This window comes from Sapajus apella, unplaced genomic scaffold (assembly GCF_009761245.1).
Source record: "Sapajus apella isolate SASKATOON/1434 unplaced genomic scaffold, GSC_monkey_1.0 scaffold13, whole genome shotgun sequence".
NCBI classification, from domain to species: Eukaryota; Metazoa; Chordata; class Mammalia; order Primates; family Cebidae; genus Sapajus; species Sapajus apella.
This window is the reverse complement of record NW_022436953.1, coordinates 17,164,595-17,187,665: the sequence shown is the minus strand read 5'-3', so window position 1 is coordinate 17,187,665 and position 23,071 is coordinate 17,164,595. Positions and strand designations below refer to the sequence as shown.

At 33.7% G+C, this 23,071-nt stretch overlaps 1 protein-coding gene across 5 annotated transcripts in view; it reads right to left on the bottom strand.

Annotated features, from left to right (window-relative positions):
* NHLRC2 (NHL repeat containing 2) overlaps window positions 1-23,071 on the bottom strand; it is a 53,879-nt gene that overhangs the window by 17,986 nt on the left and 12,822 nt on the right. For 4 of the 5 annotated variants that reach the window (XM_032281689.1, XM_032281690.1, XM_032281691.1 and 1 more), the window contains exons 3-5: window positions 15,908-16,363; window positions 12,868-12,989; window positions 7,840-7,969 (exon numbers count right to left, since the gene is read on the bottom strand). In XM_032281689.1, coding sequence (XP_032137580.1) covers window positions 7,840-7,969; window positions 12,868-12,989; window positions 15,908-16,363 — 708 coding nt within the window. The remainder of the gene's footprint in view (window positions 1-7,839; window positions 7,970-12,867; window positions 12,990-15,907; window positions 16,364-23,071) is intronic. The other variant, XM_032281693.1, reaches the window with a different exon arrangement.

Genomic DNA, 23,071 nt, shown 5'->3' with positions numbered 1-23,071 from the left:
ATTCTTAATATGGTTTGAACATCCCGCACTAAAAATAATTACTAATTACAGTAAGTTCCGTTTTTGAGCAGATAAAAAAAAAAAAAGCTAAAACATCTTTCAGGCTGTCGTCTGGCATGAATGGAGTCAACAAAGACCTGATACATGTTTTAGAAACATTACAAAGTATCTGCTGAAAAACTGAACTTACTGTAATTAGTAATTATTTTTAGTGCATGATGTTCTGACCATATTAAGAATGACAATTAAAAAATAAACACAGATAAAACTTACTTTTGTAAAAATCACTTTATATTGCTTATTTTTATGCCTTTATGACTGTACAGCATAGTTAGGTTAAATATTCAGATACTATTTAAAATACATACACACATCCATTTACACACTACACGTATATTTAAAATACTGAGAGGTACTTCTAGTCCCTTTCCTAGATCTCTTTTTTCAAATTTTTAATTGACCAATAATTGTGTATATTCATAGGGTACAATGTAATGTTTTGATCTATGTATACATTGTAGAAAGATTCAATCAAACTAACATATCCATGACCTTATAAACATTTTTTTCTGTGGTGCAAATGTTAAAAAATCTATTCTTGTAACGGTTGTGAAATACAGATTAATAACTAAACGTCAGTCACCATGCCGTGCACTATTATGGTGCACTATTATCGCTAAAACTGATTCCTCCAACTGAAACTCTGTACACTTTGATCAACCTTTTCTCTTTCCCATTTTCCTAGCCTCTAGCAACCACATTCCTATGTTCTTTTTCTGAGATTTTCTTAGAAAACTTTTAAATTTATTTTTTATTTTAAAATTTCTGTTGTAGAGATACTGTGTTGCTATGTTGACCAGACTGGTCTAAAACTCCTGGCCTTGAGAAATCCTCTCACCTCAGTGTCCCCAAGTGCTGAAATTACAGGCATGAGCCAGCATGCCCGGCCTAAGACTGATGTTTTTAGATTCCACAAACAAGATCATACAGTATCTGTCTGTCTGGCTTATTTCACTTAGCATAATGTCCTCTGCTTCCATCCATGTTGTCATGAATGACAGTATTTAAAGTTGTGTAGTATTCCAGTGTGTAGAAATACATTTGCTGCTGCTTCTTTTTTTTTTTTTTTTTTTTTAAGTGATGAAGTCTTACTCTGTCGCCCAGGATGGAGTGCAGTGGCATGATCTTGGCTCACTGCAACTTCTGCCTCCTGGGTTAAAGCAATTCTCCTGCCTCAGCCTCCTGAGTAGCTAGCATTACAGGCACCCACCATCATGCCGAGCTAATTTTTATATTTTTGTAGAGATGGGGTTTCACCATGTTGGCCAGGCTGGTCTTGAACTCCTGACCCAGGTGATCTGTCTGCCACAGCCTTCCAAAGTGCTGGGATTACAGGCGTGAGCCACCACGCCCGGCCTCAGATACACATTTTCTTTATCCATTCATCCACTAATGGACAGTTGGGTTGCCTCCATCTTGGCAATTGTGAATAATGCTGAAATAAACATGGGGGTGCAAATCTCTCTCTGACACAACAATTTTAAAGCCTTTATTAAATGGGACTGCTGGGTCATATGAATATTCTATTTATCGTTTTCTTGAGGCACCTCCATACTATTTTCCGAAATGGCTGTATTAATTTACATTCCCACAGTGTACAAAGGTTCTCTTTTTTTCTGCATCCTCATTAACATTTATCATTTGTTATTTTGATAAAGTCATTCTAACAGGTGTGAGGTAATATCGCATCATGGTTCTAATTCTCATTTCCTTGATAATTAGAGATGATGAATATTTTCTCACATATCTGTTTGCCATTCATATCTCTTTTGAGAAATGTTTGTTGATACCCTTTGCCCATATTTTGGTTAGGTTGTTTTCTTGCTACTGAGTTTAGTTTGAGTTCCTTACATATTTTGGAGATTAGTCCCTTATTGGTTGTATGGTTTGCAGATATTTTCTCTCAACCCATAGGTTGTCTCTTCATTCTGTTAACTGTTTTCTTTGCTATATGGAGCTTTTTGTTTTGATGCAATCCCGCTGGTCTATTTCTGCTTTTGTTGCCTGTGTTTTTGGAGTCCTATTCAAGAAATCATTCATTGTCCAGATCAATGTCATGGAACTTTTCACATTTTCTTCTTGTAGCTTTAGTTTCAGGCCTTATAAATCTTTACCTATTTTGAGTTGGTTTTTGGAAATGATATGGTCCAATTTCATTCTTCTGTATGTGGCTATCCAATTTTCCCAAAACCATTTATGAAAGGAATTGTCCTTTCCTCATTGCATGTTCTTGGCACTTTTGTTGAAAACCATTTGACTGTAAATACTTGGGTTTATTTCTGGGTTTTCTATTCTGTTTGGTTGATATGTCTGTTTTTATAACAGTACCATGCTGTTTTGATTACAATAGCTTCATATTTTGAAATCAGGAAGTGTGATGCCTCCAGCTTTGTTCTTTCTGCTCAAGACTGCTTTGGTTATTCATATTCAGGATTTTTTCTAGTTCCAAACACATTTTAAGATAGTTTTTTTTCTATTTCTATGAAAAATGACAACACAGTTTTGATAGAAATTACACTGAATCTGTAGAATGCTTTGGGTAGTATGAACATTTTACCATATTAATTCTTCCAATCCATGAACATGAGATATCTCTCCATTTATTTGTCCTCTTCAAGTTCTCTCATCTATGTTTTATAGTTTTCTGTAGAAAACATATCTTTCCACCTCCTTGGTTAAATTTACTCTTAAGTATTTTACCTTTTCAAATGCTACTGTAAACGAAATTGTTTCCATAATTTCCTTTTTGGATATTCATTGTTAGTATATAGAAACACATCAATTTTTGTACATTGATTTTGGAATCTTTACCGAATTTATCAGCTCTAATAGCCTTTTGGTAGAGTCATAAGCATTTTTTATATATAAGATCATGTCATCAGCAAATAGAGACAATTTCACTTTTCTTTTTCCATATGGATGCCTTGTATTTCTTTTTCTTGCCTAATTACTCTATCTAGGACTTCCAGTACTATGCTGAATAGAAGTGGCAAGAGTGAACATCTTTGTTCCTGATCTTAGAGGAAAACCTTTTAACTTTCACCATTGAGGATGTTAGCTGTGAACCTGCCATATATAGCTTTCTTATGTTCCTCCTATACTTATTTTTTTTTTGAGTTTTTATCATGAACAGATGTTAAATTTTGTACAATATTTTTCTGCATCTATTGAGACGATCATGTTGTTTTTCTCCTTTATGCCAATATATCACAATTATTGGCTTATGTATGTTGAACAACCTTTGCTTCCTTGGGATAAATCCCATTTGATCACGGTAAATGATCTTTTTAATATGCTGTTGCCTTCAATTTGCTAGTAATTTGTTGAGAACTTTTGCATATAGGCCTGTAGTTTTCTTGTAGTGTCCTTAACTGGCTTTGGTATCAGGGCAATGCTGGCCTTGGAAAATGAGTTTGGAAGTATTCTCTCTCCAATTTTTTAGAACAGTTTGAGAATGATTGGTATGGTTCTTTAAATGTTTGGCAGAATTCAGCAGTAAAGTCATTGAGTCTTGGGCTTTTCTCCGACGGGACATTTTTTATTATTGATTTAATTTCCTTTCCCATTATTGGTCTCTTCAGCTTTTCTATTTCTTCCTGATTCAGTACGGTGACTTGCACATTGCCAGGAATTCATCCATTCCTTCTATGTTACCCAGTTTGTTGGTGTATAGCTGTTCCTAGTAGTCTCTTATGATTGTTTGTATTTCTGTAGTACTAGTTGTTTTCTCTTTCATTTCTGATTTTGAGTCACTTCTCTTCCTTTGTTTAGCTAAAAGTTTGTTGATTTTAACTTTCCAAAAAAAAAAACACCTTTAAGTTTCATTCATCTTTTCTGTCTTGTTTACTTTTGCTCTGACCTTTATTATTTCTTTCCTTCTGCTGAGTTTGGGCTTAGTTTGTTCTTCATTTGTTTCCTAGTTCCTTGAGGTGTGACAGTAAGTTATTTAAATCTCTCTTCTTTTGTGATGTAGGCATTTATTGCTATAAACTTCCCTCTCAGGACTGCTTTTGCTGCATTCTGTAAGCTTCGATATGCTGAGTTTTCATGTTCATTTATATTATCTCAAGACATTTTAAAACTTCCCTTTTAATTTATTCTTTGACCCACTGGTTGTTCAAGAGTATTTTGTTTAATGTTCATATATTTTCAAGTTTTCCAAGATTCCTCCTGTTATTGATTTCTCATTTTATGCCAATGTGGTCAGAAAGATACTCAATATAATTTCAACCTTCTTACATTTGTTAAGATTTGTTTTGTGGCCTAATATATGACCTATGTTCTGTGTACATTTGAGAAGAATGTGTATTTTGTTGCTGTTGAATTGCTCTATAAATATGTGTTAAGTCCATTTGGTTTAAAGCATAGTTCAAGTCCAGTGCTTCCTTACTCATTTTCTGTTTAATCTAATGTTGAAAGTGGGGTATCAAAGTCTACTATTATTGTAATACAGTCTATCTCTCCCTTCAGATCTATTAATATTTGCTTTATATATCTAGGTGCTTTACGTTGGGTATACATATTTACAATTGTTATAACTTCTTGATGAATTGACTCCTTTTTATCACATAATGACTTTGTCTCTTTATAGTTTTTGACTTAGAGTCTATTCTGTCTGATATATGTATAGCTACCCCTGCCTAATCTCTTCTTGAAGTATGTTGTTTATTAAGCTGGAATCCTTCATTTAGTATACATTCAACAGTGTATTGTCCTTGTTATATTTCATTCTCTTTACCCAATCTATTTTTTCTTTTTAAAGTTTAATTTTCATTAAATATGCATATGGAATACATGTCATATTTCAAGGTAAAATAATAACACCCATGTGCACACTACCAAACTCAAGAGAACATTATTTGAAAATGCTGTGCATCCCTCTGTGATCATACCCTACTCCTCCTCCTACCACAAGGAACCACTAGTATAAAATGTACTTTTATCATTCTTCTTTTTAACTTTATTATGTCTGAATGGATCTCACAATGATTGTATTAAATGCTACTGTACTTTTGAAAAGAAATACTGTAGATTTCTACATATAAAGAAATTATACTGTACGTATTCTGTAACTTGCTTGTATCACTCAAAATATTCCTTGTTTTATTTGTCCAGGCTGCTAGATGTAGCTGTAGTTTGTTTACTTGTACTATAGAACGGCTTATACTAAAATATAATTTTGTAAAAATAATCATAAGTAGAGCAAATAATCTATGATCCAATTTCTCCATACTCTGACAACATAAATTAATTCAGGATTGGATTTTAGAGTAATTTAGAAGTGGTTCTTAAAATGTTTTGAGTAAAATACCACTTTGAAAATCTGATCCAAATTTGACCAATTTCCCCAAATATTAAATTCTCAGAATTTCTGAGTTAACACCCAGTAATTTATAAGTCCAGTAATTTATAAGTACCTTGTAAAGCCAAACCACCAATGCCTTGGTATATGTAATACAAGGCTAAAAACTCATGGACTAGAGCAGTCATTGTGATTGTAGGTCTTTCATACAGTACTTGAAAACCATTTTCTATTAATGAGCATTCTGTAAGATGTTGAGATTAAGTGGAAGCAAGATTACTCCTCCTGCCAAGTACCTGCAGTAAATATATTTTCAGCTGTAAATTAAATGCTGAACCATGATCTGTTGAGCTAAGGTAGGATTCATTTCATTTAATGAAAACTGAACTTAGTAAAAATCTAAGTCTGAAATAGTCACTCTAGTTGCAACGTGAGGGAGTGCTTATCAACAATCACAATTTTCCTTGCAAAGCAATTTGGGTGTATTCTCAACACAGGGATAAACAACCAGAAATTCCATGCCAGGGAGTATAATTTAAAAAATTTAAGCCTAGAAAAAAAAATTAAGTACTTCTTGGCCATTACATAAATCTAACTTAGCAAAGCATCCAGGAAGGTATATCTTATTTTTAAGCAATGTAAATTTTGATATATGTGATAGGTTATAATTACTATTCTCAACTCCTCACTCATCTCTAGTAATGTTATATATACCCACACCCTTGCCATGGACTCACCATAGGTAAAGTGCACATCACTGCTCCATGGCTTTGAGCTTGGCTATGTGACTTATTTTAGTAACAGAAGGTAGGAAAACATGTCAAGAGCAAAGAGGTCTTACCCTCTTGTACTCCTGCCTTTTGTCAAGAGAAGAAAATGTCTGAGACAGCTATTAGTCCAAGGAAGATGAGTAACAAATGAACCAGATCTGGACCTAAGAAACAGCTTAGAACCAAGCCCAGTCTGGCTCAGCATTTATCAGATGAACTCTAATCTCATATATGAGCAAGAAATAAAGCCTTAGGTTTGTAAAAGTTTAGGGATGCAGCATTTTTGTGGCAATTACCAACAGACCCAGTAGGTATAGGTTATAAGTTGTAAAATATAAATATCAATAACTAACTTACTCTAGAGATTACTGACTATAAATCACTAGGGGTTTGTACATAAAAGGCTTACTTTTTTTTCTTCCTTTAGAGATGGCAGTATCACACCAAAGCAATAATTAATCAACCACTACTACTATGTTACTGATAGGCATGTTTCAGACTATTTCCCCATCTATAAAATTTATGTTCTAATAGCTTCCTGGTGTATCAAAGGCAGGGAGGTAAAAGTGAACAAAGTACTGATAAGAATTTGCCCTGAAATTATTTAGAATTGCTAATGCATGGTAATAAAACAGAGACTGAGTTTTAGTTCATTGTATTACTATTTCAAAATTCTCTACATATGAAGTATCCCTTACCATCCCCCTTGGTGAACTACGAAACAAATTATAGATGTTTGTAATACCCAATTCCATAAATAGAATTCTCAAAAACAACCTACATAAAATACTTAAGATAAATGTTAAGTGCAGATAGTACTAGAAGTTCACTCATTTATTTTATGCATATTAAGTGCTTTATAAAAGTTACTAAGAACAAAAAGTAGGGTCTTTGAATCATAATTAAATTGGCATCATAACAGAAAATTATGTCAAATGTAAAGCTCTTCAACTAAGCTGGTAGTTACACACAGACCAACCATTTAGTCCCAGATTCCATTTTCAATGTGTTCTACTAACTTTGCTTACTCATTAATCCAATTTTAGACATGTAAATGACTATCTCAGTATCACTAAGAGCCAATAAAAAATAAGAATACTAATAAGAGTACTCAATGATTATAGGTAATAAAGATAAGAAAGATAAGGTTAAGTTTCATTCACTATCATTGTCTACACAATTTAGTAGGGTAAAAGTTTAATTGTTCAAAAAAAGCTATCATACAAATTTCAATCTAAAAAAGCAGCTGCCTCTTTGATTTCTTCATCAAACTAGAGTATGTAAGGACACTGTAAGTTCCTTATTTAAAAATAATAAATTAATAAATTTATTTTGATTTTTATTGATTACTGTTCAAGAATAATCTGAAGTTCTGAAACTATAAATCTTTTCAATATAAGAATATTCAGAGCTACATTAATTGGAAGATGCATCTAATATATAATTCTTTAGCGTAACACATAGTCTATCTTGTAGATAAAATATAATATGTAATATTATATATAATACATACCCTAGTATATATAATATATATTACTGCTAGCTTTGTTTTTACATGATTAACAAACTCCGAGGCATAGGTATAAAAGTATAAAATAAAATAACTAGAAATAGAATTAGTCCAAATGACCATCTCAAGAATATTTCAAAGTCTTACTTTCATTAAATAAAATTTACTTTTACATTTAATATTAAAAGTTCACATACCTGACGTTCCAAAAACTACATCCCAAGGGGAACTAATGGGTTGTTTTTCTCCTTTTGCTCCACCTTCTTTATCTGTACCTTGAATTCCAATGCCAGCTACAGTGCTCACCTTCTCAGCTTCTAGGTCAATCTACAGAAATATAAAGGATGGCTTTATGCAATGAATGCTACTCTTGCTTTTGTCTTCTGCTGTGTAAAGATTTTCAATAGACATATAGAGTGTACGTGCAACACAATGCTTTATTTAAAGAAAAAAAAAGGCTATTCAATTATAGAATGAACTTCTTACTCAAATGCACATTATCAGTCCCTTTCATTTCCCCACCTGTCCATTCCCACTTTTCCCCTCTTATCCCCTTCTCCCAGCATGCCTCCAACAGATGTAGCACTGACCTCATCTTAACTAAAAAACAACAAAAAAAAAATTAAAGAAAATGAAATTTTAAAACACAATGTGGCAAAACACATTTCTAAAAATTAAATGCACATATTTCAATTATGCTCAGCTGGTGACTGACACACATTAAAACTTTTTATGTGCCAAGCACTGATCCAATAGTGAGCATGACAACTAGTCATCCAGCCATGCTCACAGTAATTACATGACTATGATTTTAATATTTTAGAGAAAACAAAAACACAGATCACTAAGTAACTTTTTCAACATCCCACAATTAGTAAGTCAAGAAGCTGGAACCTAAATCCAGGCAGTTCCATGACACTATGTTGACTTTACTTCATAAACTGAAAAACTAATATATTCTACTGGGAAAATATATTCTGCTTTCATCTCCTGAGACTTTCTCCCCAGCATTTTATTGGGAAAATTTTCAAACACACAGGAAAGTTAAAAGATTTTTATAACAAACATCCATATACCTGCCACTTAGATTCTATTCAATATTTCACTTAATTGCTTTATTGCATATTTAATACAGCTATCAATAGAAAGAAATTTTCCTTATTTCATAGATATCTTACTCCCCCTAAGCTACAGCAAATATTAACCTTTCGGAGAAAATTTACATGTATTTAAGATTATGAGCATGACAAGAAACCCATCATCACTACTAATGCTAAAAAGCAAGAGAGGTACTGGCCAGCAATACAGTAAAAGGAAACAGGAAAAACAGGACGTTTAAAAATCAGAAGGGAATTTGTTTTTGCAGACGATATGTTTACATAAGAAACAATCAAAAGATTTTGTCAGAAATGGACAAGCTGGTCCTAAAATTCTTATGAAATTGCAAGGGACCTAGGATAGCCAAAATAATCTTGAAAAAGAAGAAAGTGAGAGGACTTCTATGTCCCAATTTCAAACCTTATTAAACCTACAGCAATCAAAACAGTGAGGTACTGGCATAAGGACAGACATAGAGATCAATGGAATAGACCTGTCCATACATCTATGACCAACTAATTTTTAACAAAGCGGCTAAGGCTCTTCAATGGAGAAACAATAGTCCTGGATAAATGTTTCTGGGATACCTGTATATCCACATGTAAAAGAATGAAGTTGAACCCCTACTTCACACCATATACAAAAATCAACTCAAAATAGATCAAAGACCAAATTATAAGAGCCAAAACTAAAATACTTTTAGAATAAAACACAGGGGTAAATTATGGTGACCTTGGATTTGGCAATGGATTCTTACGACAACAAAAACATAAGCTACAAAAGGAAAAAAATGGACCAATTAGTCATCATCAAAATTTAAAACTTCTATGCATTAAAGAACACGATTAAATAAGCATGAAAGCAAGCAAAAAATGTTAAAAAGCATTTGCAAATCATATATCTGATGAAGGACCCGTACAAAGAATATACAAAGGATTCTTACAGCTTTATTATAGAAAAGACAACCCAATTAAAAATTTGGCAAAGAATCTTAACAGACACTTTTCAAAGACATAAAAATGGCCCATAAGCACAGGAGAGGATACTTGACATCATTAGTCATGAGGGAAAGGCATATCAAAACCACAATGAGATGCCACTTCATATCCAGTAGGATATGAAGAATTTCTAAAAGATAAAAACTAGAATTTTTAAAAAATAAAAACTAACAAGTGATGGTGAACATGTAGAAAATTGGAACCCACAGGTAAGATGGTGCAATTGCTATGGAAAATAATTTAGCAGCTCTCAAAAAATTCAACATAAAACACATGACTCTACAATACCAGTTCTAGGTAACTACTGTGACAAATGAAAATGTATGCCCATGTAACTTATATATAAATGTTCACAACAAGATTATTCATAACAGCCAAAAATAACAAAATATACACAATAGCCAAAAAACAATCTAAATATCTATCAATGGTGAACTGATAGATAAAATATCATATATTCACACAACAGAATACAAAGGAATGAACTGACATGTTATTTCATACATGAACTTTTTAGTATGCAAAATGAAAGATGCCACATACAAGAAAACATATGATTCTATTTATATAAAATGTTTGGAAAAGGCAAATTTATAGAGACAGAAAGGAAATTAATAGTTGCCTAAGGATGGGAGGAGATAGGAACTATTTGTAATTGGTCACGTGGGTTCTTACTTGGGGGATGAAATGTTTTAAAAACAACTTAATGATTACAGTTGCAAAACCTGTTGACTTTACTAAAAACTAATCAATTGTAGACTTGAAATGAGTGAACTTTATGATATGTAAAATACAGCACAATAATTTAAAAATATACACAAAACACTGTTGTACAAGATCACATACAAATAAAAATATATGGCCGGGCGCAGTGGCTCAAGCCTGTAATCCCAGCACTTTGGGAGGCCGAGGCGGGTGGATCACGAGGTCAAGAGATCGAGACCATCCTGGTCAACATGGTGAAACCTCATCTCTACTAAAAATACAAAAAACATTAGCTGGGCATGGTGGCGCGTGCCTGTAATCCCAGCTACTCAGGAGGTTGAGGCAGGAGAATTGCCTGAACCTAGGAGGCGGAGGTTGTGGTGAGCCGAGATCACGCCATTGCACTCCAGCCTGGGTAACAAGAGCGAAACTCCGTCTCAAAAAAAATAAAATAAAATAAATAAAAATATATGCATCAAATATGCCACAATGGTTGCTTATGTATGTTTATGTAAGGGAAATGAGAGGAGGGGGATGGGGAAGCAGGAAAATTTATAAATTAAATAAATTATTCTTAATGACAAGGATCTGCATGGAACAATAATGTTTGTGAGCTGTGAATGTAGGAGTATAATCAACTCAGTCCTCTGCAAATGAGGTCTTAAACAAAAATAAAACACAATAAATATTCTTATATTTTTGAAAGGAAAAATAAGAGACTTACACTACTTTCCATTTCTGCAGACACCATATTAAGTCATCATATAGAACAATTTCAGGTAATCTGAATTTGCTATTATGCTACTTAAATGCATAAATATTTGAAATGCAGCACATAGTCAATACTCCAAAACCCATTAAGTTGTAAAGCAAGAGAAATACAATTAAAAAAGGACAAGTATTCCCTGAATGCTACAGGCTATTTTACTACTTCAATACACTGTTGGATGACTGGCCCCTCTGATGAATTATAGAAGCATACAACACCAAAAAGATAATGATAAAAAAATATTGATCATTAAGAACTTAGTAAAACCACTTTTCCCTAAACTATACACCATAGAAACATTAGTCCTTTGAGAAGCTCTGCCTATAAAGGGCTCTCTGGTCAAATAAGTCTAGAAATGCTGCACAAATATTCCCCTCTTAATGCACTCAACAATACATTAGCATATTTAAGTCTGGAAGAAGAAAGTTCCAAGACTTTCAAAAATACTTCCACTTTAACGTACTAACCCACAAAATCTGTTTTTCATGTAACACTTTTTTATATTAAGAGGAATACACTTTTGAAAATGCTTCATGAAACAGATATTATTTGCTCACAAATTTATCCAACAAACATCTGTTGAATACCTGCCATACACAGGCCAGTTCTTTTCTAGGTGCTAGGATTCAGTAATAGACAAACATATTTCTAGGCCTCAGGGAGACTTACACTACAGTGTATTTATTATATATTCTATGTATTTTTTTCTATCATGTATATAGGTGATTATGTTTTCAAATAAATGAGGTTAAATGTCAATATTGAAAGAAAAAGTGAGAAAAGCAAGAAAGTATCTGAAACAATGTATTTAGACAGGATGAGTATGATGAACTTGGCTATTTTACAAACATATGGCAATGTAAGGACCAATGGTTTAGCCAAAGCAACCATCAGTAGGAAATGTCTGAAATAACTGAGTACATCTACAATGGAGTGTGATATAGTCATATCACTCATGTGACTAATATGGAAAAAATATAGTTAGAAAAACCTGCAAAACATTATGTATGCATAGCATCATTATACTTGTTTTTTAAAAATTCTCTAAAGTCTTTTTAATATCAATTTATTTTTATAAGAATAGAAAATTTCCAAAAAGACACACTTTAACAGTGGATGACTACCTCTAGTGAACTGGAACTGATGGTCAGGGGACTTTTTTTTACCTTTACGTATTAGCTGACTTTTTCAAAATAAGAACACATATTACTTTTATAGTAAGATAAAACAAGTTTTAAGACTAATTGGCTAATAATCAGTATTTCCAGCCAAAGCATAAGAGTTAAAGAGAAGCAGGAGAGGTATGATTTTTTTTTTCTATTTGAGAAAATTTAACTGAAAAAGGGCAAAGGATCATTATAAGCCAGCAGTTAGAAAAATACTTCAAAATGAGGAGCTTTTGAGTGATTAGGCACACAGATTTGAAACAAAGGGTTAAAAAAAGTACCGAATGGGGTTTTCTTCTGTGCCAACTACATACTGACACAAATAAAAAGAGGATACTTGAGAATAAAACTAAAGTACCCCAAAAAAAGCAGAACAAGGACACTGACATACAGAAGCATCACCCTTTAACTACAAATATTTAATGTAGCAAATACATATCACTTTTCGGGTTACAAGTATTAAAACTTAAATTTAAAATAAAAAATTACCTTTCTTATAAGGTGGTTTTCAGTGTCTGCCACATATATGGTATTATTCATTATGGCTACACCCTGTGGAGAATTAAAAGTTGATTCTGAAAATATTCCATCTTTTCTTCCAGGGTTGGGTCCTAAAATAAAATGAAATTTCTCACTTAAGACGTGATCTCAAGGTAAAACAAAATAAAACTTGTATTTAATGCTAGGATTTTAATATAAATAACATGATATGTCCATCTAAAAACTAAAATGTTCCCCATGGAACATTTTTCTCAAGAGTGAATTTGCTAATGATAGGGCTCAGAGTATAATTACTAGTGCACTTAAGCATAGTAGCATAAATCAGAAGAAAATAATTTTAAAAGCATTCTAATTATCCATTACCTAGACTACAAAGATTTAAAAATAATTTCAATTGTTCAGCAGATGAACAGTTTCTAACAATTTTGAAAGCTATGCTCCTTGGATAATACAAGGAAAATTAGCCCTAGAAAAATACACATGGCTAAATTGTTGCAAACAATCCTAGATCCTGAGGACCATTCAAGCCTTTCTTAAGAGTCCAAGGACCCCAGATTAAGAATCCTTCTTAGCTACTATTTCACTTTGTCACAAAGTCCGACCATATATCATACACACTATAAGAGAGAGTGATTCTAGTCCACTTCTCAGTTTTTACAATTCATGTAGAGTTTCAAGGGTGGGGAGTATAACACAATAAAATATCACTGTTATTTCCATGGCCAGCAGACAAGCCATTCAAGGCCTCTAAATCAGCAGTTCAAACTGTTTGTGGAACTCCATTGTCCTACGTGTCCATAAGAGAGGTAGTATAATACAGCAGCTAGAAAACAAACTCAGCCGGGCATGGTGGCTCACTCCTGTAATCCTAGCACTTAGGGAGGCTTCAGGCAGGCGGATGACCTGAGGTCAGCAATATGAGACCAGCTTGGCTAACATGGTGAAACCCCGTTTCTACTAGAAACACAAAAATTAGCCGGCATGGTGGCGTGTGCCTATAATCCCAGCTACTCGGGAGGCTGAGGCAGAACTGCTTGAACCTGGGAGGCAGAGGTTGCAGTGAGCCAAGACAGTGCCATTGCACTCCAGCTTGGGCAATAAGAGTGAAGCTCGGTCTCAAAAGCAAACAAACAAACAAGCAAACAAACAAATTCAAGGCCTGGCACAGTGGCTCACACCTGTTATCTCAGCACTCTGGGAGGCTGAGGCAGGTAGATCACTTGAGGTCAGGAGTTTGAGACCAGCCTAGCCAAAACAGTGAAACCTAGTCTCTAAAAAAATATAAAAAATTAGCCACCTGTAATCCCAGCTACTTGGGAGGTGAGGCAGGAGAATTGCCTGAACCTGGGAGGCACAGGTTGCAGTGAGCCAACATCATGCCACTGCATTTCAGCCTGGACAACAGAGCAAGACCCCATCTCAAAAAGAGAGAAAATGAACTCAAGAGCCCAGCAGACCTGGTCTAAATCCCAGGTCTATCTCTTCCTAGCTGATGATTTGGGCAAGTCCTTTGTGTTCTTCTGTAAAATTGAACTAATAATAGTACCTAACTCATAGCATTGTGCAGGAAAAATGAGTTCACACAAGTAAAGTGCTTCAAATAATGCCAGACATACAGTGTTTGCTGGAACTATAATTGTTATTAATACTATCATTGTCATTAATATCAATAAGAGTTCCCTGAAAAAAAAGGGAGGGTTCTTTGGTCACATGAGATTGGAAAATACTGTGTACTATACCCCTTCATGAGGAAAATTAGCTGAGCAAAAAATTTGAGAAATATTATGATACCATCACCAATAAAAATCTGTTAGATAACATTAAACCTGAGTGTATCTGAGTATATCTGAGTATTTCTTAAGTGTATCTGACCAAAGAATTATTTTTTAAAAAATTAAAGAATAACTATGTCAAAAGGTAACAGTATTTCTAGAAATATGTTTGGGTAGTGTAGCTTGCTGCTGGTTTCTTCTTAAACAAAGAATATTCACTTACACTATTTTGAAAATTACAGAATCTATTAAATACTTTAAATCACTTAAATTCATGCTGCTACAAAAGACATTTTTTGAGTAACAATTCAATTCTCATAACTGCCTATCAAAAATCAAAATACCAAGTAGCCAAAACAAAACAAATACCACAAAACACAACACATACCCTATCTTGGCATATTAAGAATAACATCAGGGCACAGGAATACAACTAGCTTTTTTAATATTAGGAACTCAGACATTCCTACTTTACGTACTAATGCTGCGTATATTACTAAAGCAGGACTAACTGCAAAAAGATATGAATTACTTTTGTCTTTGACTAACATGTTGTCAGATGTCAGTTCAGCTTACATAAGCAGGATTAATAAGAATGTACTCAATAGAGTTTATTGATTATGTATATGTAGCCAAGAGGTAGTTTCAGATCTAAGAGCAGGGAGATATAAGACAAAATGATTTATGCTTTCATGATACTTACACATTATAAGTATCATGCTGCTACACCTATTTCTATTCTGGAAGTAGATCCAGAAACATGTTCAAGTTCTTATAGAAGAAAGGAGAGAAAATTATATACAAATTCTGCTTATCTATTTTATAATCTACTTCTCAAGTTCATGCAGCACTGACATGCTCTTTAAAAAGATAAGGCTATACTTTTTTGGAAAGTGAAATATAATTCCACTTAAAAATGTCTGAAATCTAAAATGTCTATGTTTTCATAAGACACAGTAAGTATGGCAGTTTTTTAACAAAACAAGATTGAACGTGTAAATATACCTAAAAGCCGAACTATTTCCTCTTTTTGACCTGGAGCTTTTTTGGTGTTTCTGCTTGTTTTATGAGGGAGTGAGAAGAGGTTAATTCAAACATCATACATTAATTAACAAAAAATTTGTGTTAGGAAGTTAAGTCCATGTATATCACCTTTCTATAATTAGTTTTCATTCAGACATTTCAACTTTTATATTTACCTGAACTATTTTTTTACTGAAAACATATTATATATCATAACCAGAAGCAAAATTTACCTCCAATGCTATATTGAATTTGTCCATTCTTCCAAACGACCAAAATTCTATGATGTCCAGTGTCTGCTATTATCAATCTATTAGTAACTTGGTCTACTGTTACTTTGCCAGGAAATAGCAATGGTGAAGGTGGCAAAGAATCTTTATAGAGTTTTATACCAATTTTGTCATCTCTGATCTGTCCCCTGTCTTTGTAATACTTTAAAGCAATTGAAGTATATAAAAATAATTTGTCTTTGTGTCCCTCGCCAATCAAAGAAAACAACATGTTTCCTCGAGGTCCAAGTATGACTAAAGTTGGCCAGCAGGAAACTTCTAGTTCTTGCCAAAGGCCGGCATCTGCATCATTAACCACAGGGTGGGTGATGTTGTATCGAAGAACGGCACTCTTAATGTTATCCAGGACTTTTTCATTTGGAAACTTAGCCGAGTGAACGCTAATAATGAGAAGACCATCTGAAAGGAAAAAATTATATGTAAACATTATTAAATATTTAAGTTTGAATATCATCATCCACACATTAGGTTTTAGGTCACTAATAAATATTACAAGTCCTTAGATGAAAAAAAAAAAAAAAAATGTAGAATTACACTGGGATCTTCAACTGCATTTTAACACACATATAAAAAAGTAACAAATTTAAATCTCATGACAATCTTATTATATAAAAACAAATATGATTAAATTCATATGGCTATTGCAGAATTAAAACCCTTTTTTTCTTTTATTTAGATAACACTATAAAAATCATATTTTCTTATGAAATGCTGAAATTTTTTCCACCTATAATAAGTCCCTTTGAAATTCAGAGTTGACTATGCTGCTTTTGGGAGGTATTTACTGTTATATCACTCTCTTATTTATTTTTTAATCTAACCTTACATTATAGAGTAAAAAAATAAATATAAACAAGATGTTTTCATAATATAAGGTGTTTGATTTATTTAAAATTCTTATTGTATGGTTCTTAAAACAAATCTTTCTGTAGAAAGAACTGCTGAAAACAACATACTTCTTTAATCAATACATTATTTCAAGAAGTTAATACCAAAAACAAACAAACAAACAAACAACAAAAAATAACCACCTGTTAGGCTGGATTCAATGAAAAAATTCAATATTGACTACCAAGGTAGCAGAGATATAATTTCTAGGCAACTCGTACTTCTATTGCAACTATTAATTCTGAAACATGCTTGAAGACAGAGAAAAGTAAACGTGACCAGGTAGATTGTACAGGAGGGTCAAAACTCAGAAAAGCAAATGACAGAAGAGTGAGCTGCCAATTTTATTTTCCTTTTCCTAGCTTTGCCCTGAGAGTGGGTCCCAGTTTTGGAGCTGCATGAGGCACTAAAATTCCAATAGAAACCCCACTGCAATTCTGGCTCAAGAAACCATGTAACCACCACGTAACCCGGACAGTGTGGGAGAAGCCTGAGGGGAAGAGAGCTGGTGAAGGAAACTCCTTATTTCTGAGTGTGAACACTTAGAAGTCTTAGTTTAACCTCTAAACGACAGTGCATGGAACAGATTCAAAAAAGTATAGCAAATGCTTGGAGAGCTGAAAACTGAATAACCGGGTTTATAGGAGAGAGAGCTGATGGAAGATGAGACAGAAGTTGTAATTTAAACTAAGAGGGCTGAATGCCTACTAAAATAAAGCTATCAATATTCCCTAGAGGACTATAACAGGACCCATATCACATTCCAACGACCAGGATACAATCCAAAGTCACCTGACAGTAAAAGAAAAGAACAAGGGAATATGGTCAATTATCGAGAGACAGAAAAAAAAAACAATCAACAGGTATCAATGCCAAAATAAAGCAGATGTTCAATTTATCAAAGACTTTCAAACAACTAGATAACTATGCTCCATGAGGTAAAGAAAAACACAAATAAGTAAAAAGATAGGAAACATAAACAGATAAATGAAAAACTATAAAAAATAACTAAAAATTTTAGAAGTGAAAAATACCATAAGTTCACTGGATGATCTCATTGGCAAAAAGGACATGACAAAGAAAAGGTTAATGAACCTGAAGATAGCTCAACAGAAATGATCCAATCTCAAGAACACAAAGAAAGATTGAAAAAAATAAATAAACAAACAGAACCTCAGGGACCTGTGTAACAGTTTCAAAGTATCTAAGTACGTATAACTGGAGTTCCAGAAAAAGTGAATGAATAGATTGGGGTAGAAAAAAATAAATGAATAATGCCCTAACTTTCAAAATTTGATTAAAAATATAAATTTAGAGAATTCAATCTCAGTACACACCAAATAAAAAAAATTAAAATCATATCTAGACAAATCATAAACTGTTGAAAACCAAAGGCTACACACACACACACACACACACACACACACACACACACACCCACACCCACACCCACACACCCCTTGAAAGCAGCTGAGAAAAAAGATTCAGTGAGGAATGGTTGCCTGAGGAATGTGGGTAAAGGAGAAGTGGGAAGAACTGCACACTTGTTACCTTGGGCAAGTTACTTAACCTGTTCATTCGTTTTCTCATTTGTGAAATGAGGAAAATAACAGTAAATGCCTCATAGGTAAGGCAGATTAAAAGAGATAATCTGTGTAAGGCATTTAGCATAGTACCTAATGTAGAGTAAAATCTCAACAAATTTTGCTATTATTATTTTTTTTAATTGTAAGTACAAAGATAACTAATAAAAGATAAATGTAAATATTTCTAAATATCAGAAGAGATTAGGAAAATAAAACAGGAAAGGAAGTGCATCATGTGGATAAACACAACAAGTATCATCAAATACACATAATACTTGTACATTAACAGTCATATGAATAAATACCAATGGGCTTAACTTTTAATTATTAAAAGATCTGGGTAAATTCTATATATAAAAGATACATCAAGTGAATCAGAAAGGTTAAAAATAAAGGGATAAAAAAGATATGTGAGGTAAATGAAGGCAATAAGAATATATGGGTTGTAGATCTCCCCCTTCTGCCTCTCCAAACAGTGTTTTGCTCCACTTCGTTATCTAAACTGAAGCTTATATGGGTTTCAGTTTATCCTTGTAAGTTCTAGCTCATGTTTGCACATTCTTTCTGGTTTACCCTTGTTCTCTGCTACTTAATATCCATCTTTCCTTTTCAACTGCCTGATGTGCCATCAGAAGACATTATTCGCCAATAATTACAACTTTAATTCCAAACCAAACCACAGGTACATATGTACGCAAACCTCTGCTTGAAGACTGTGAAAAGTCAGAAAACTCAGGTAGGCTGCAGGAGCACATAGAAGCAACAGCCTCACATACACTAGTTAGCCATGTAGCTCCGCAATGACATAAGGTTAACTACCTGTAATGAATCCCCTATTAGTTCATTCATTATTATCCCTAGTTAGTATACTTCTCCAATCAAACTGTGACTAATAATACCACAACTCTACATCCTAGTTTTGGTGTTAGCTCTACATATATAAAATCTCCATCCATCCATTAGCAGTTTCCCTACTCACTCCTGGTTCCCTAGCTCTCCCTATAGCAGATTCACCAGAAAGAGCACAAGTGCGCAATATTTTCTGAGTTCTTGCACAATTCAAACCGTTTTTCTTTAACCTTCATTGACTGATTATTGAAGGACAAATGGTTGGATATAATCTTTTTTGGTTTTATGGTTTACACTCATTAAGATTCCTGAAATGATACTACTGTTGCCTTGCTTTGTACCTTATTTATGAAAAGCATGGCCAGTCCAACTTACATGTCTTTGTAAGTTATCCTTTTTGTTTCACAATGTTTAAAGTATAATAATTTTATTCGGGTACTTCTTGGACTGTTCTGGGTCAATTTTCCCTGGTACCTAGTAGGCCCTATCAATTTGTAGATTCAAGGTTTTTCTTTCCTGGAAGTCCTCTTGGATTTGAATTTTAGATATTTGTTCCAGTCAGCTGTTCTCATTTTCTTGAGGGTCTCCAAGTAGTCTTATGTTGGACCTCTTCTGCCTGTTTTCCAATTCAATTATTTTTTAAAATTTTTTTTTTTTTTTTAAGCTCATTTTCATTCTCTGGAGTTTCATCCCCTGCTTTTCTTTAATGCTCCTCATTAAATTTTTATATAAATTTATTGTCCCTTGGACATCTTGTAATTTAATTTTTATTTCTAATACAATTTTGAATATGTCTTCTCTTTTCTGCATTCAATGAATACTCATTTCCTTTTTTCTTTTTTGTCCATTTCTTAGTTTTAGAATTTTTGATTCAGCAGTTTTTTTCATTATTCCAAAATGCTGATTTAGGAATATTTAATCCAGTATGAATATTTAATCCAGTATGAGCACTGTGTTACAGTTTTGCCAACTTTGTGATTATTAGAGATTCTGTATCAGCATTTTCAGCTTTTTTTTGCAGTATTTTTATATAGATATGATCTTTTTTTTCTCTTCTTCTTCATTTTGTGAATAGGGCTCCTAGTTTGGCAGCACCCTCTTCTGACAGTTCCCTTTTTCTGCGCAGTTTCATTTATGAATAGCATTGGTGGAAGGAGGGATTGGTACAACTTCTCTTTTGTTTCCATTACAGCCTTAGCTTTTCCCTCATAGTTCCTTCTTTCCCTTCAGTGGCCTATCTCCAAGGGAAGCCACATCTTTCCTATATAGCTGATTATCTCCCAGAAGCAATGCTTCTCTGAGGCTTTGATTCCTAGTCCTGCTTTCTTTTAAGAGCTGGTGATATGGTCTAGTATGCCCAGACCTGTGTTCAGTATTTTATATTTTGTATTGGAATTTTTCTTTCTGGGGGTAAGGAGACTGGGGGTAATTTCTCTTTCTGTTTGTGGTTTGTCTATGTACTCTGAACCACTCTAGTGTTCTCATGGAGTCTTTTAAGTCTCCCCTATACTCGTACTTGGCATCCACAGACTTACAGCAATAGAAACTTTATGGGAATTTAGTTTATTTCTGAACTTGTATGTCATGTGAAGGCCATGATATTCTCTGTCTCCTAGGATTGTGAAGTGCAGGGTCAAGTGTGGTTTTACCTGCTCTCCTTGTTTTTTATTGCTTGGAACAGAGGGGAGGGCCAGTGGGGAGATTCAAGATCACGTGGCCACCATCTTCCTCCAAACCCAGAAGTAGCAGAGATAAATTCTTTTTAGTCATTAGGTTTAACATATAATTATTTAATCTTTCATACTTTTGTTCATTGATTAAATTTAACTGAGTATAAAACCAGAAACTGGTATAAAAACAGAAGTACAGTATAAAAGTAGTATAAAATGGAAGTATTTCCAATACGATAAAGAACATGGAAAAAATGCCTACTACCTCCTTTAACAATAAACTGGGGTGGGGGGAGGATTAGCCAACATAATTAGAAAAGTGAAATCAATTAGAGGCATAAGACTGAAAAATTTCTATACGTAGATACAATAGTGTATTAAGAAGATTCCAGAGACTCAAACAATAACCAGTTAGAGGATATAATGGTGAACAAAACTCCATGTACAATAAATAGCCATATAAACATAAGGAAAGATTAACCCAACTCAAAAATGCATCTTAAAATTATACCAAGATACCATTTCCTATCTATTAGATTAGTAAATAAAAAGTATGTCAAAACATTTTACTGAAGCAGCACCTGAGAAAGAGGTACACTCACACGCTGCTCATAGGAATACAAACTCGTACAACTTTCCTGTTGGAGAACGAGGCAATACCTAATAAAACTACATATGCACTTAACTTTGACCCAGCAATGCCACTTCTAGGAATTTATCCTTAAGCGATTCCACCAGTAAGACAAAAACATACCCACAAGATTACTTATTGCTCATAATTGCTAAATATGGAAATAATCTAAGAGCCAATGTACAGGAGAGTGGCTGAGTGAGTTATGGCACACACACACAACTCATAACCTTCCCCTCCAATATGACCTTTTCACAGTGTTTCCTGTCACTGAATGGTACCATCCAATTATACAAGCAAAAAAACAATCTAGGACATCTCTGTAATAACCAATCAGCCTCTCTCATCATCTATACTTAATCCACAATCAAGTCCTATTGATCTTATCAGCTATGACTAGTTTCAGGTTGTTATCATATCTCACAGAGCACAACAGCCTTGTCACAGATTTCCCATATCCATTCTTGTCTACCAACTAGTTATCTATCCTGGAGTCACTGATCTTTTAAAAACACAAATAAGATCACGTCATCTTGTTGTAGAAAGTTCTTCATTGGCTTTTGACAGTTCCTAGTATAACAAATCTCATCTCTTCAGCATCTTCTCCACACCCTTTTCCTGCAGTGTATTCTAGAACTTCCTTTGATTCCTCAACAATACCATTATTTCTTTTGCTTTACAAAGTTGACATAGAGTGTTCCCTGTCTGTAATGTTCTCATCTGTTCTGACCTACTAAAGCCACACTTGTCTTTTAGAACTGAAGCTCAATTTTTACTTTCATAAGAAAGCTTTATTTCCTCCAAATTAAACTCCGTAATTTGTCACCATAGCAGCCTATTTTTCCTATACATCACTAATCAGAAATTATAAAAATATGTGTGATTATTTGATTATACGCCTCCTCTTGTTAGACTATAATGCCTACTAATTACATAGGACCCATGCATGTTTTATCATTCTCTAGCACAGTGCCTTGTAAGTAAGTAGGAAACAAATGATTTCACTGAACATAAATACGGAAGGAATTTATAAATCTGCATAAGCCATATCATATTTAAATAGGGTATCTATACTGACCTATACACAAACATAATTGCCAAATATGCAAATATCCCATTTTTTTCTGTAATAACCTCAATATGCACAGATTTTTCTTAAATTATTTTGCTTTTTCTGTTAATCATGCACAGTAAAAAGCAGATGTAAAAGAGTCTTCCCTTTGTGAATTCTTTGCCAACACAGGGATCAAAATTACTCCATTTAAGAGAAAATATAGAAGAAAGGCAAAGAAGTAAGGGAGAGAGGAAAGAGAAGAGGGCAAGGAAGAAGGGAATGAGGGAAGGAGAAACTATTATCAAAAATTATAACTTCCTCCTTTTCAGTGAAGTAAAATAAACAACAACAACAACAAAAACCACACACACGGTGGCTCATGCCTGTAATACCAGCACTTTGGGAGGCTGAGGCAGGCAGATCACTTGA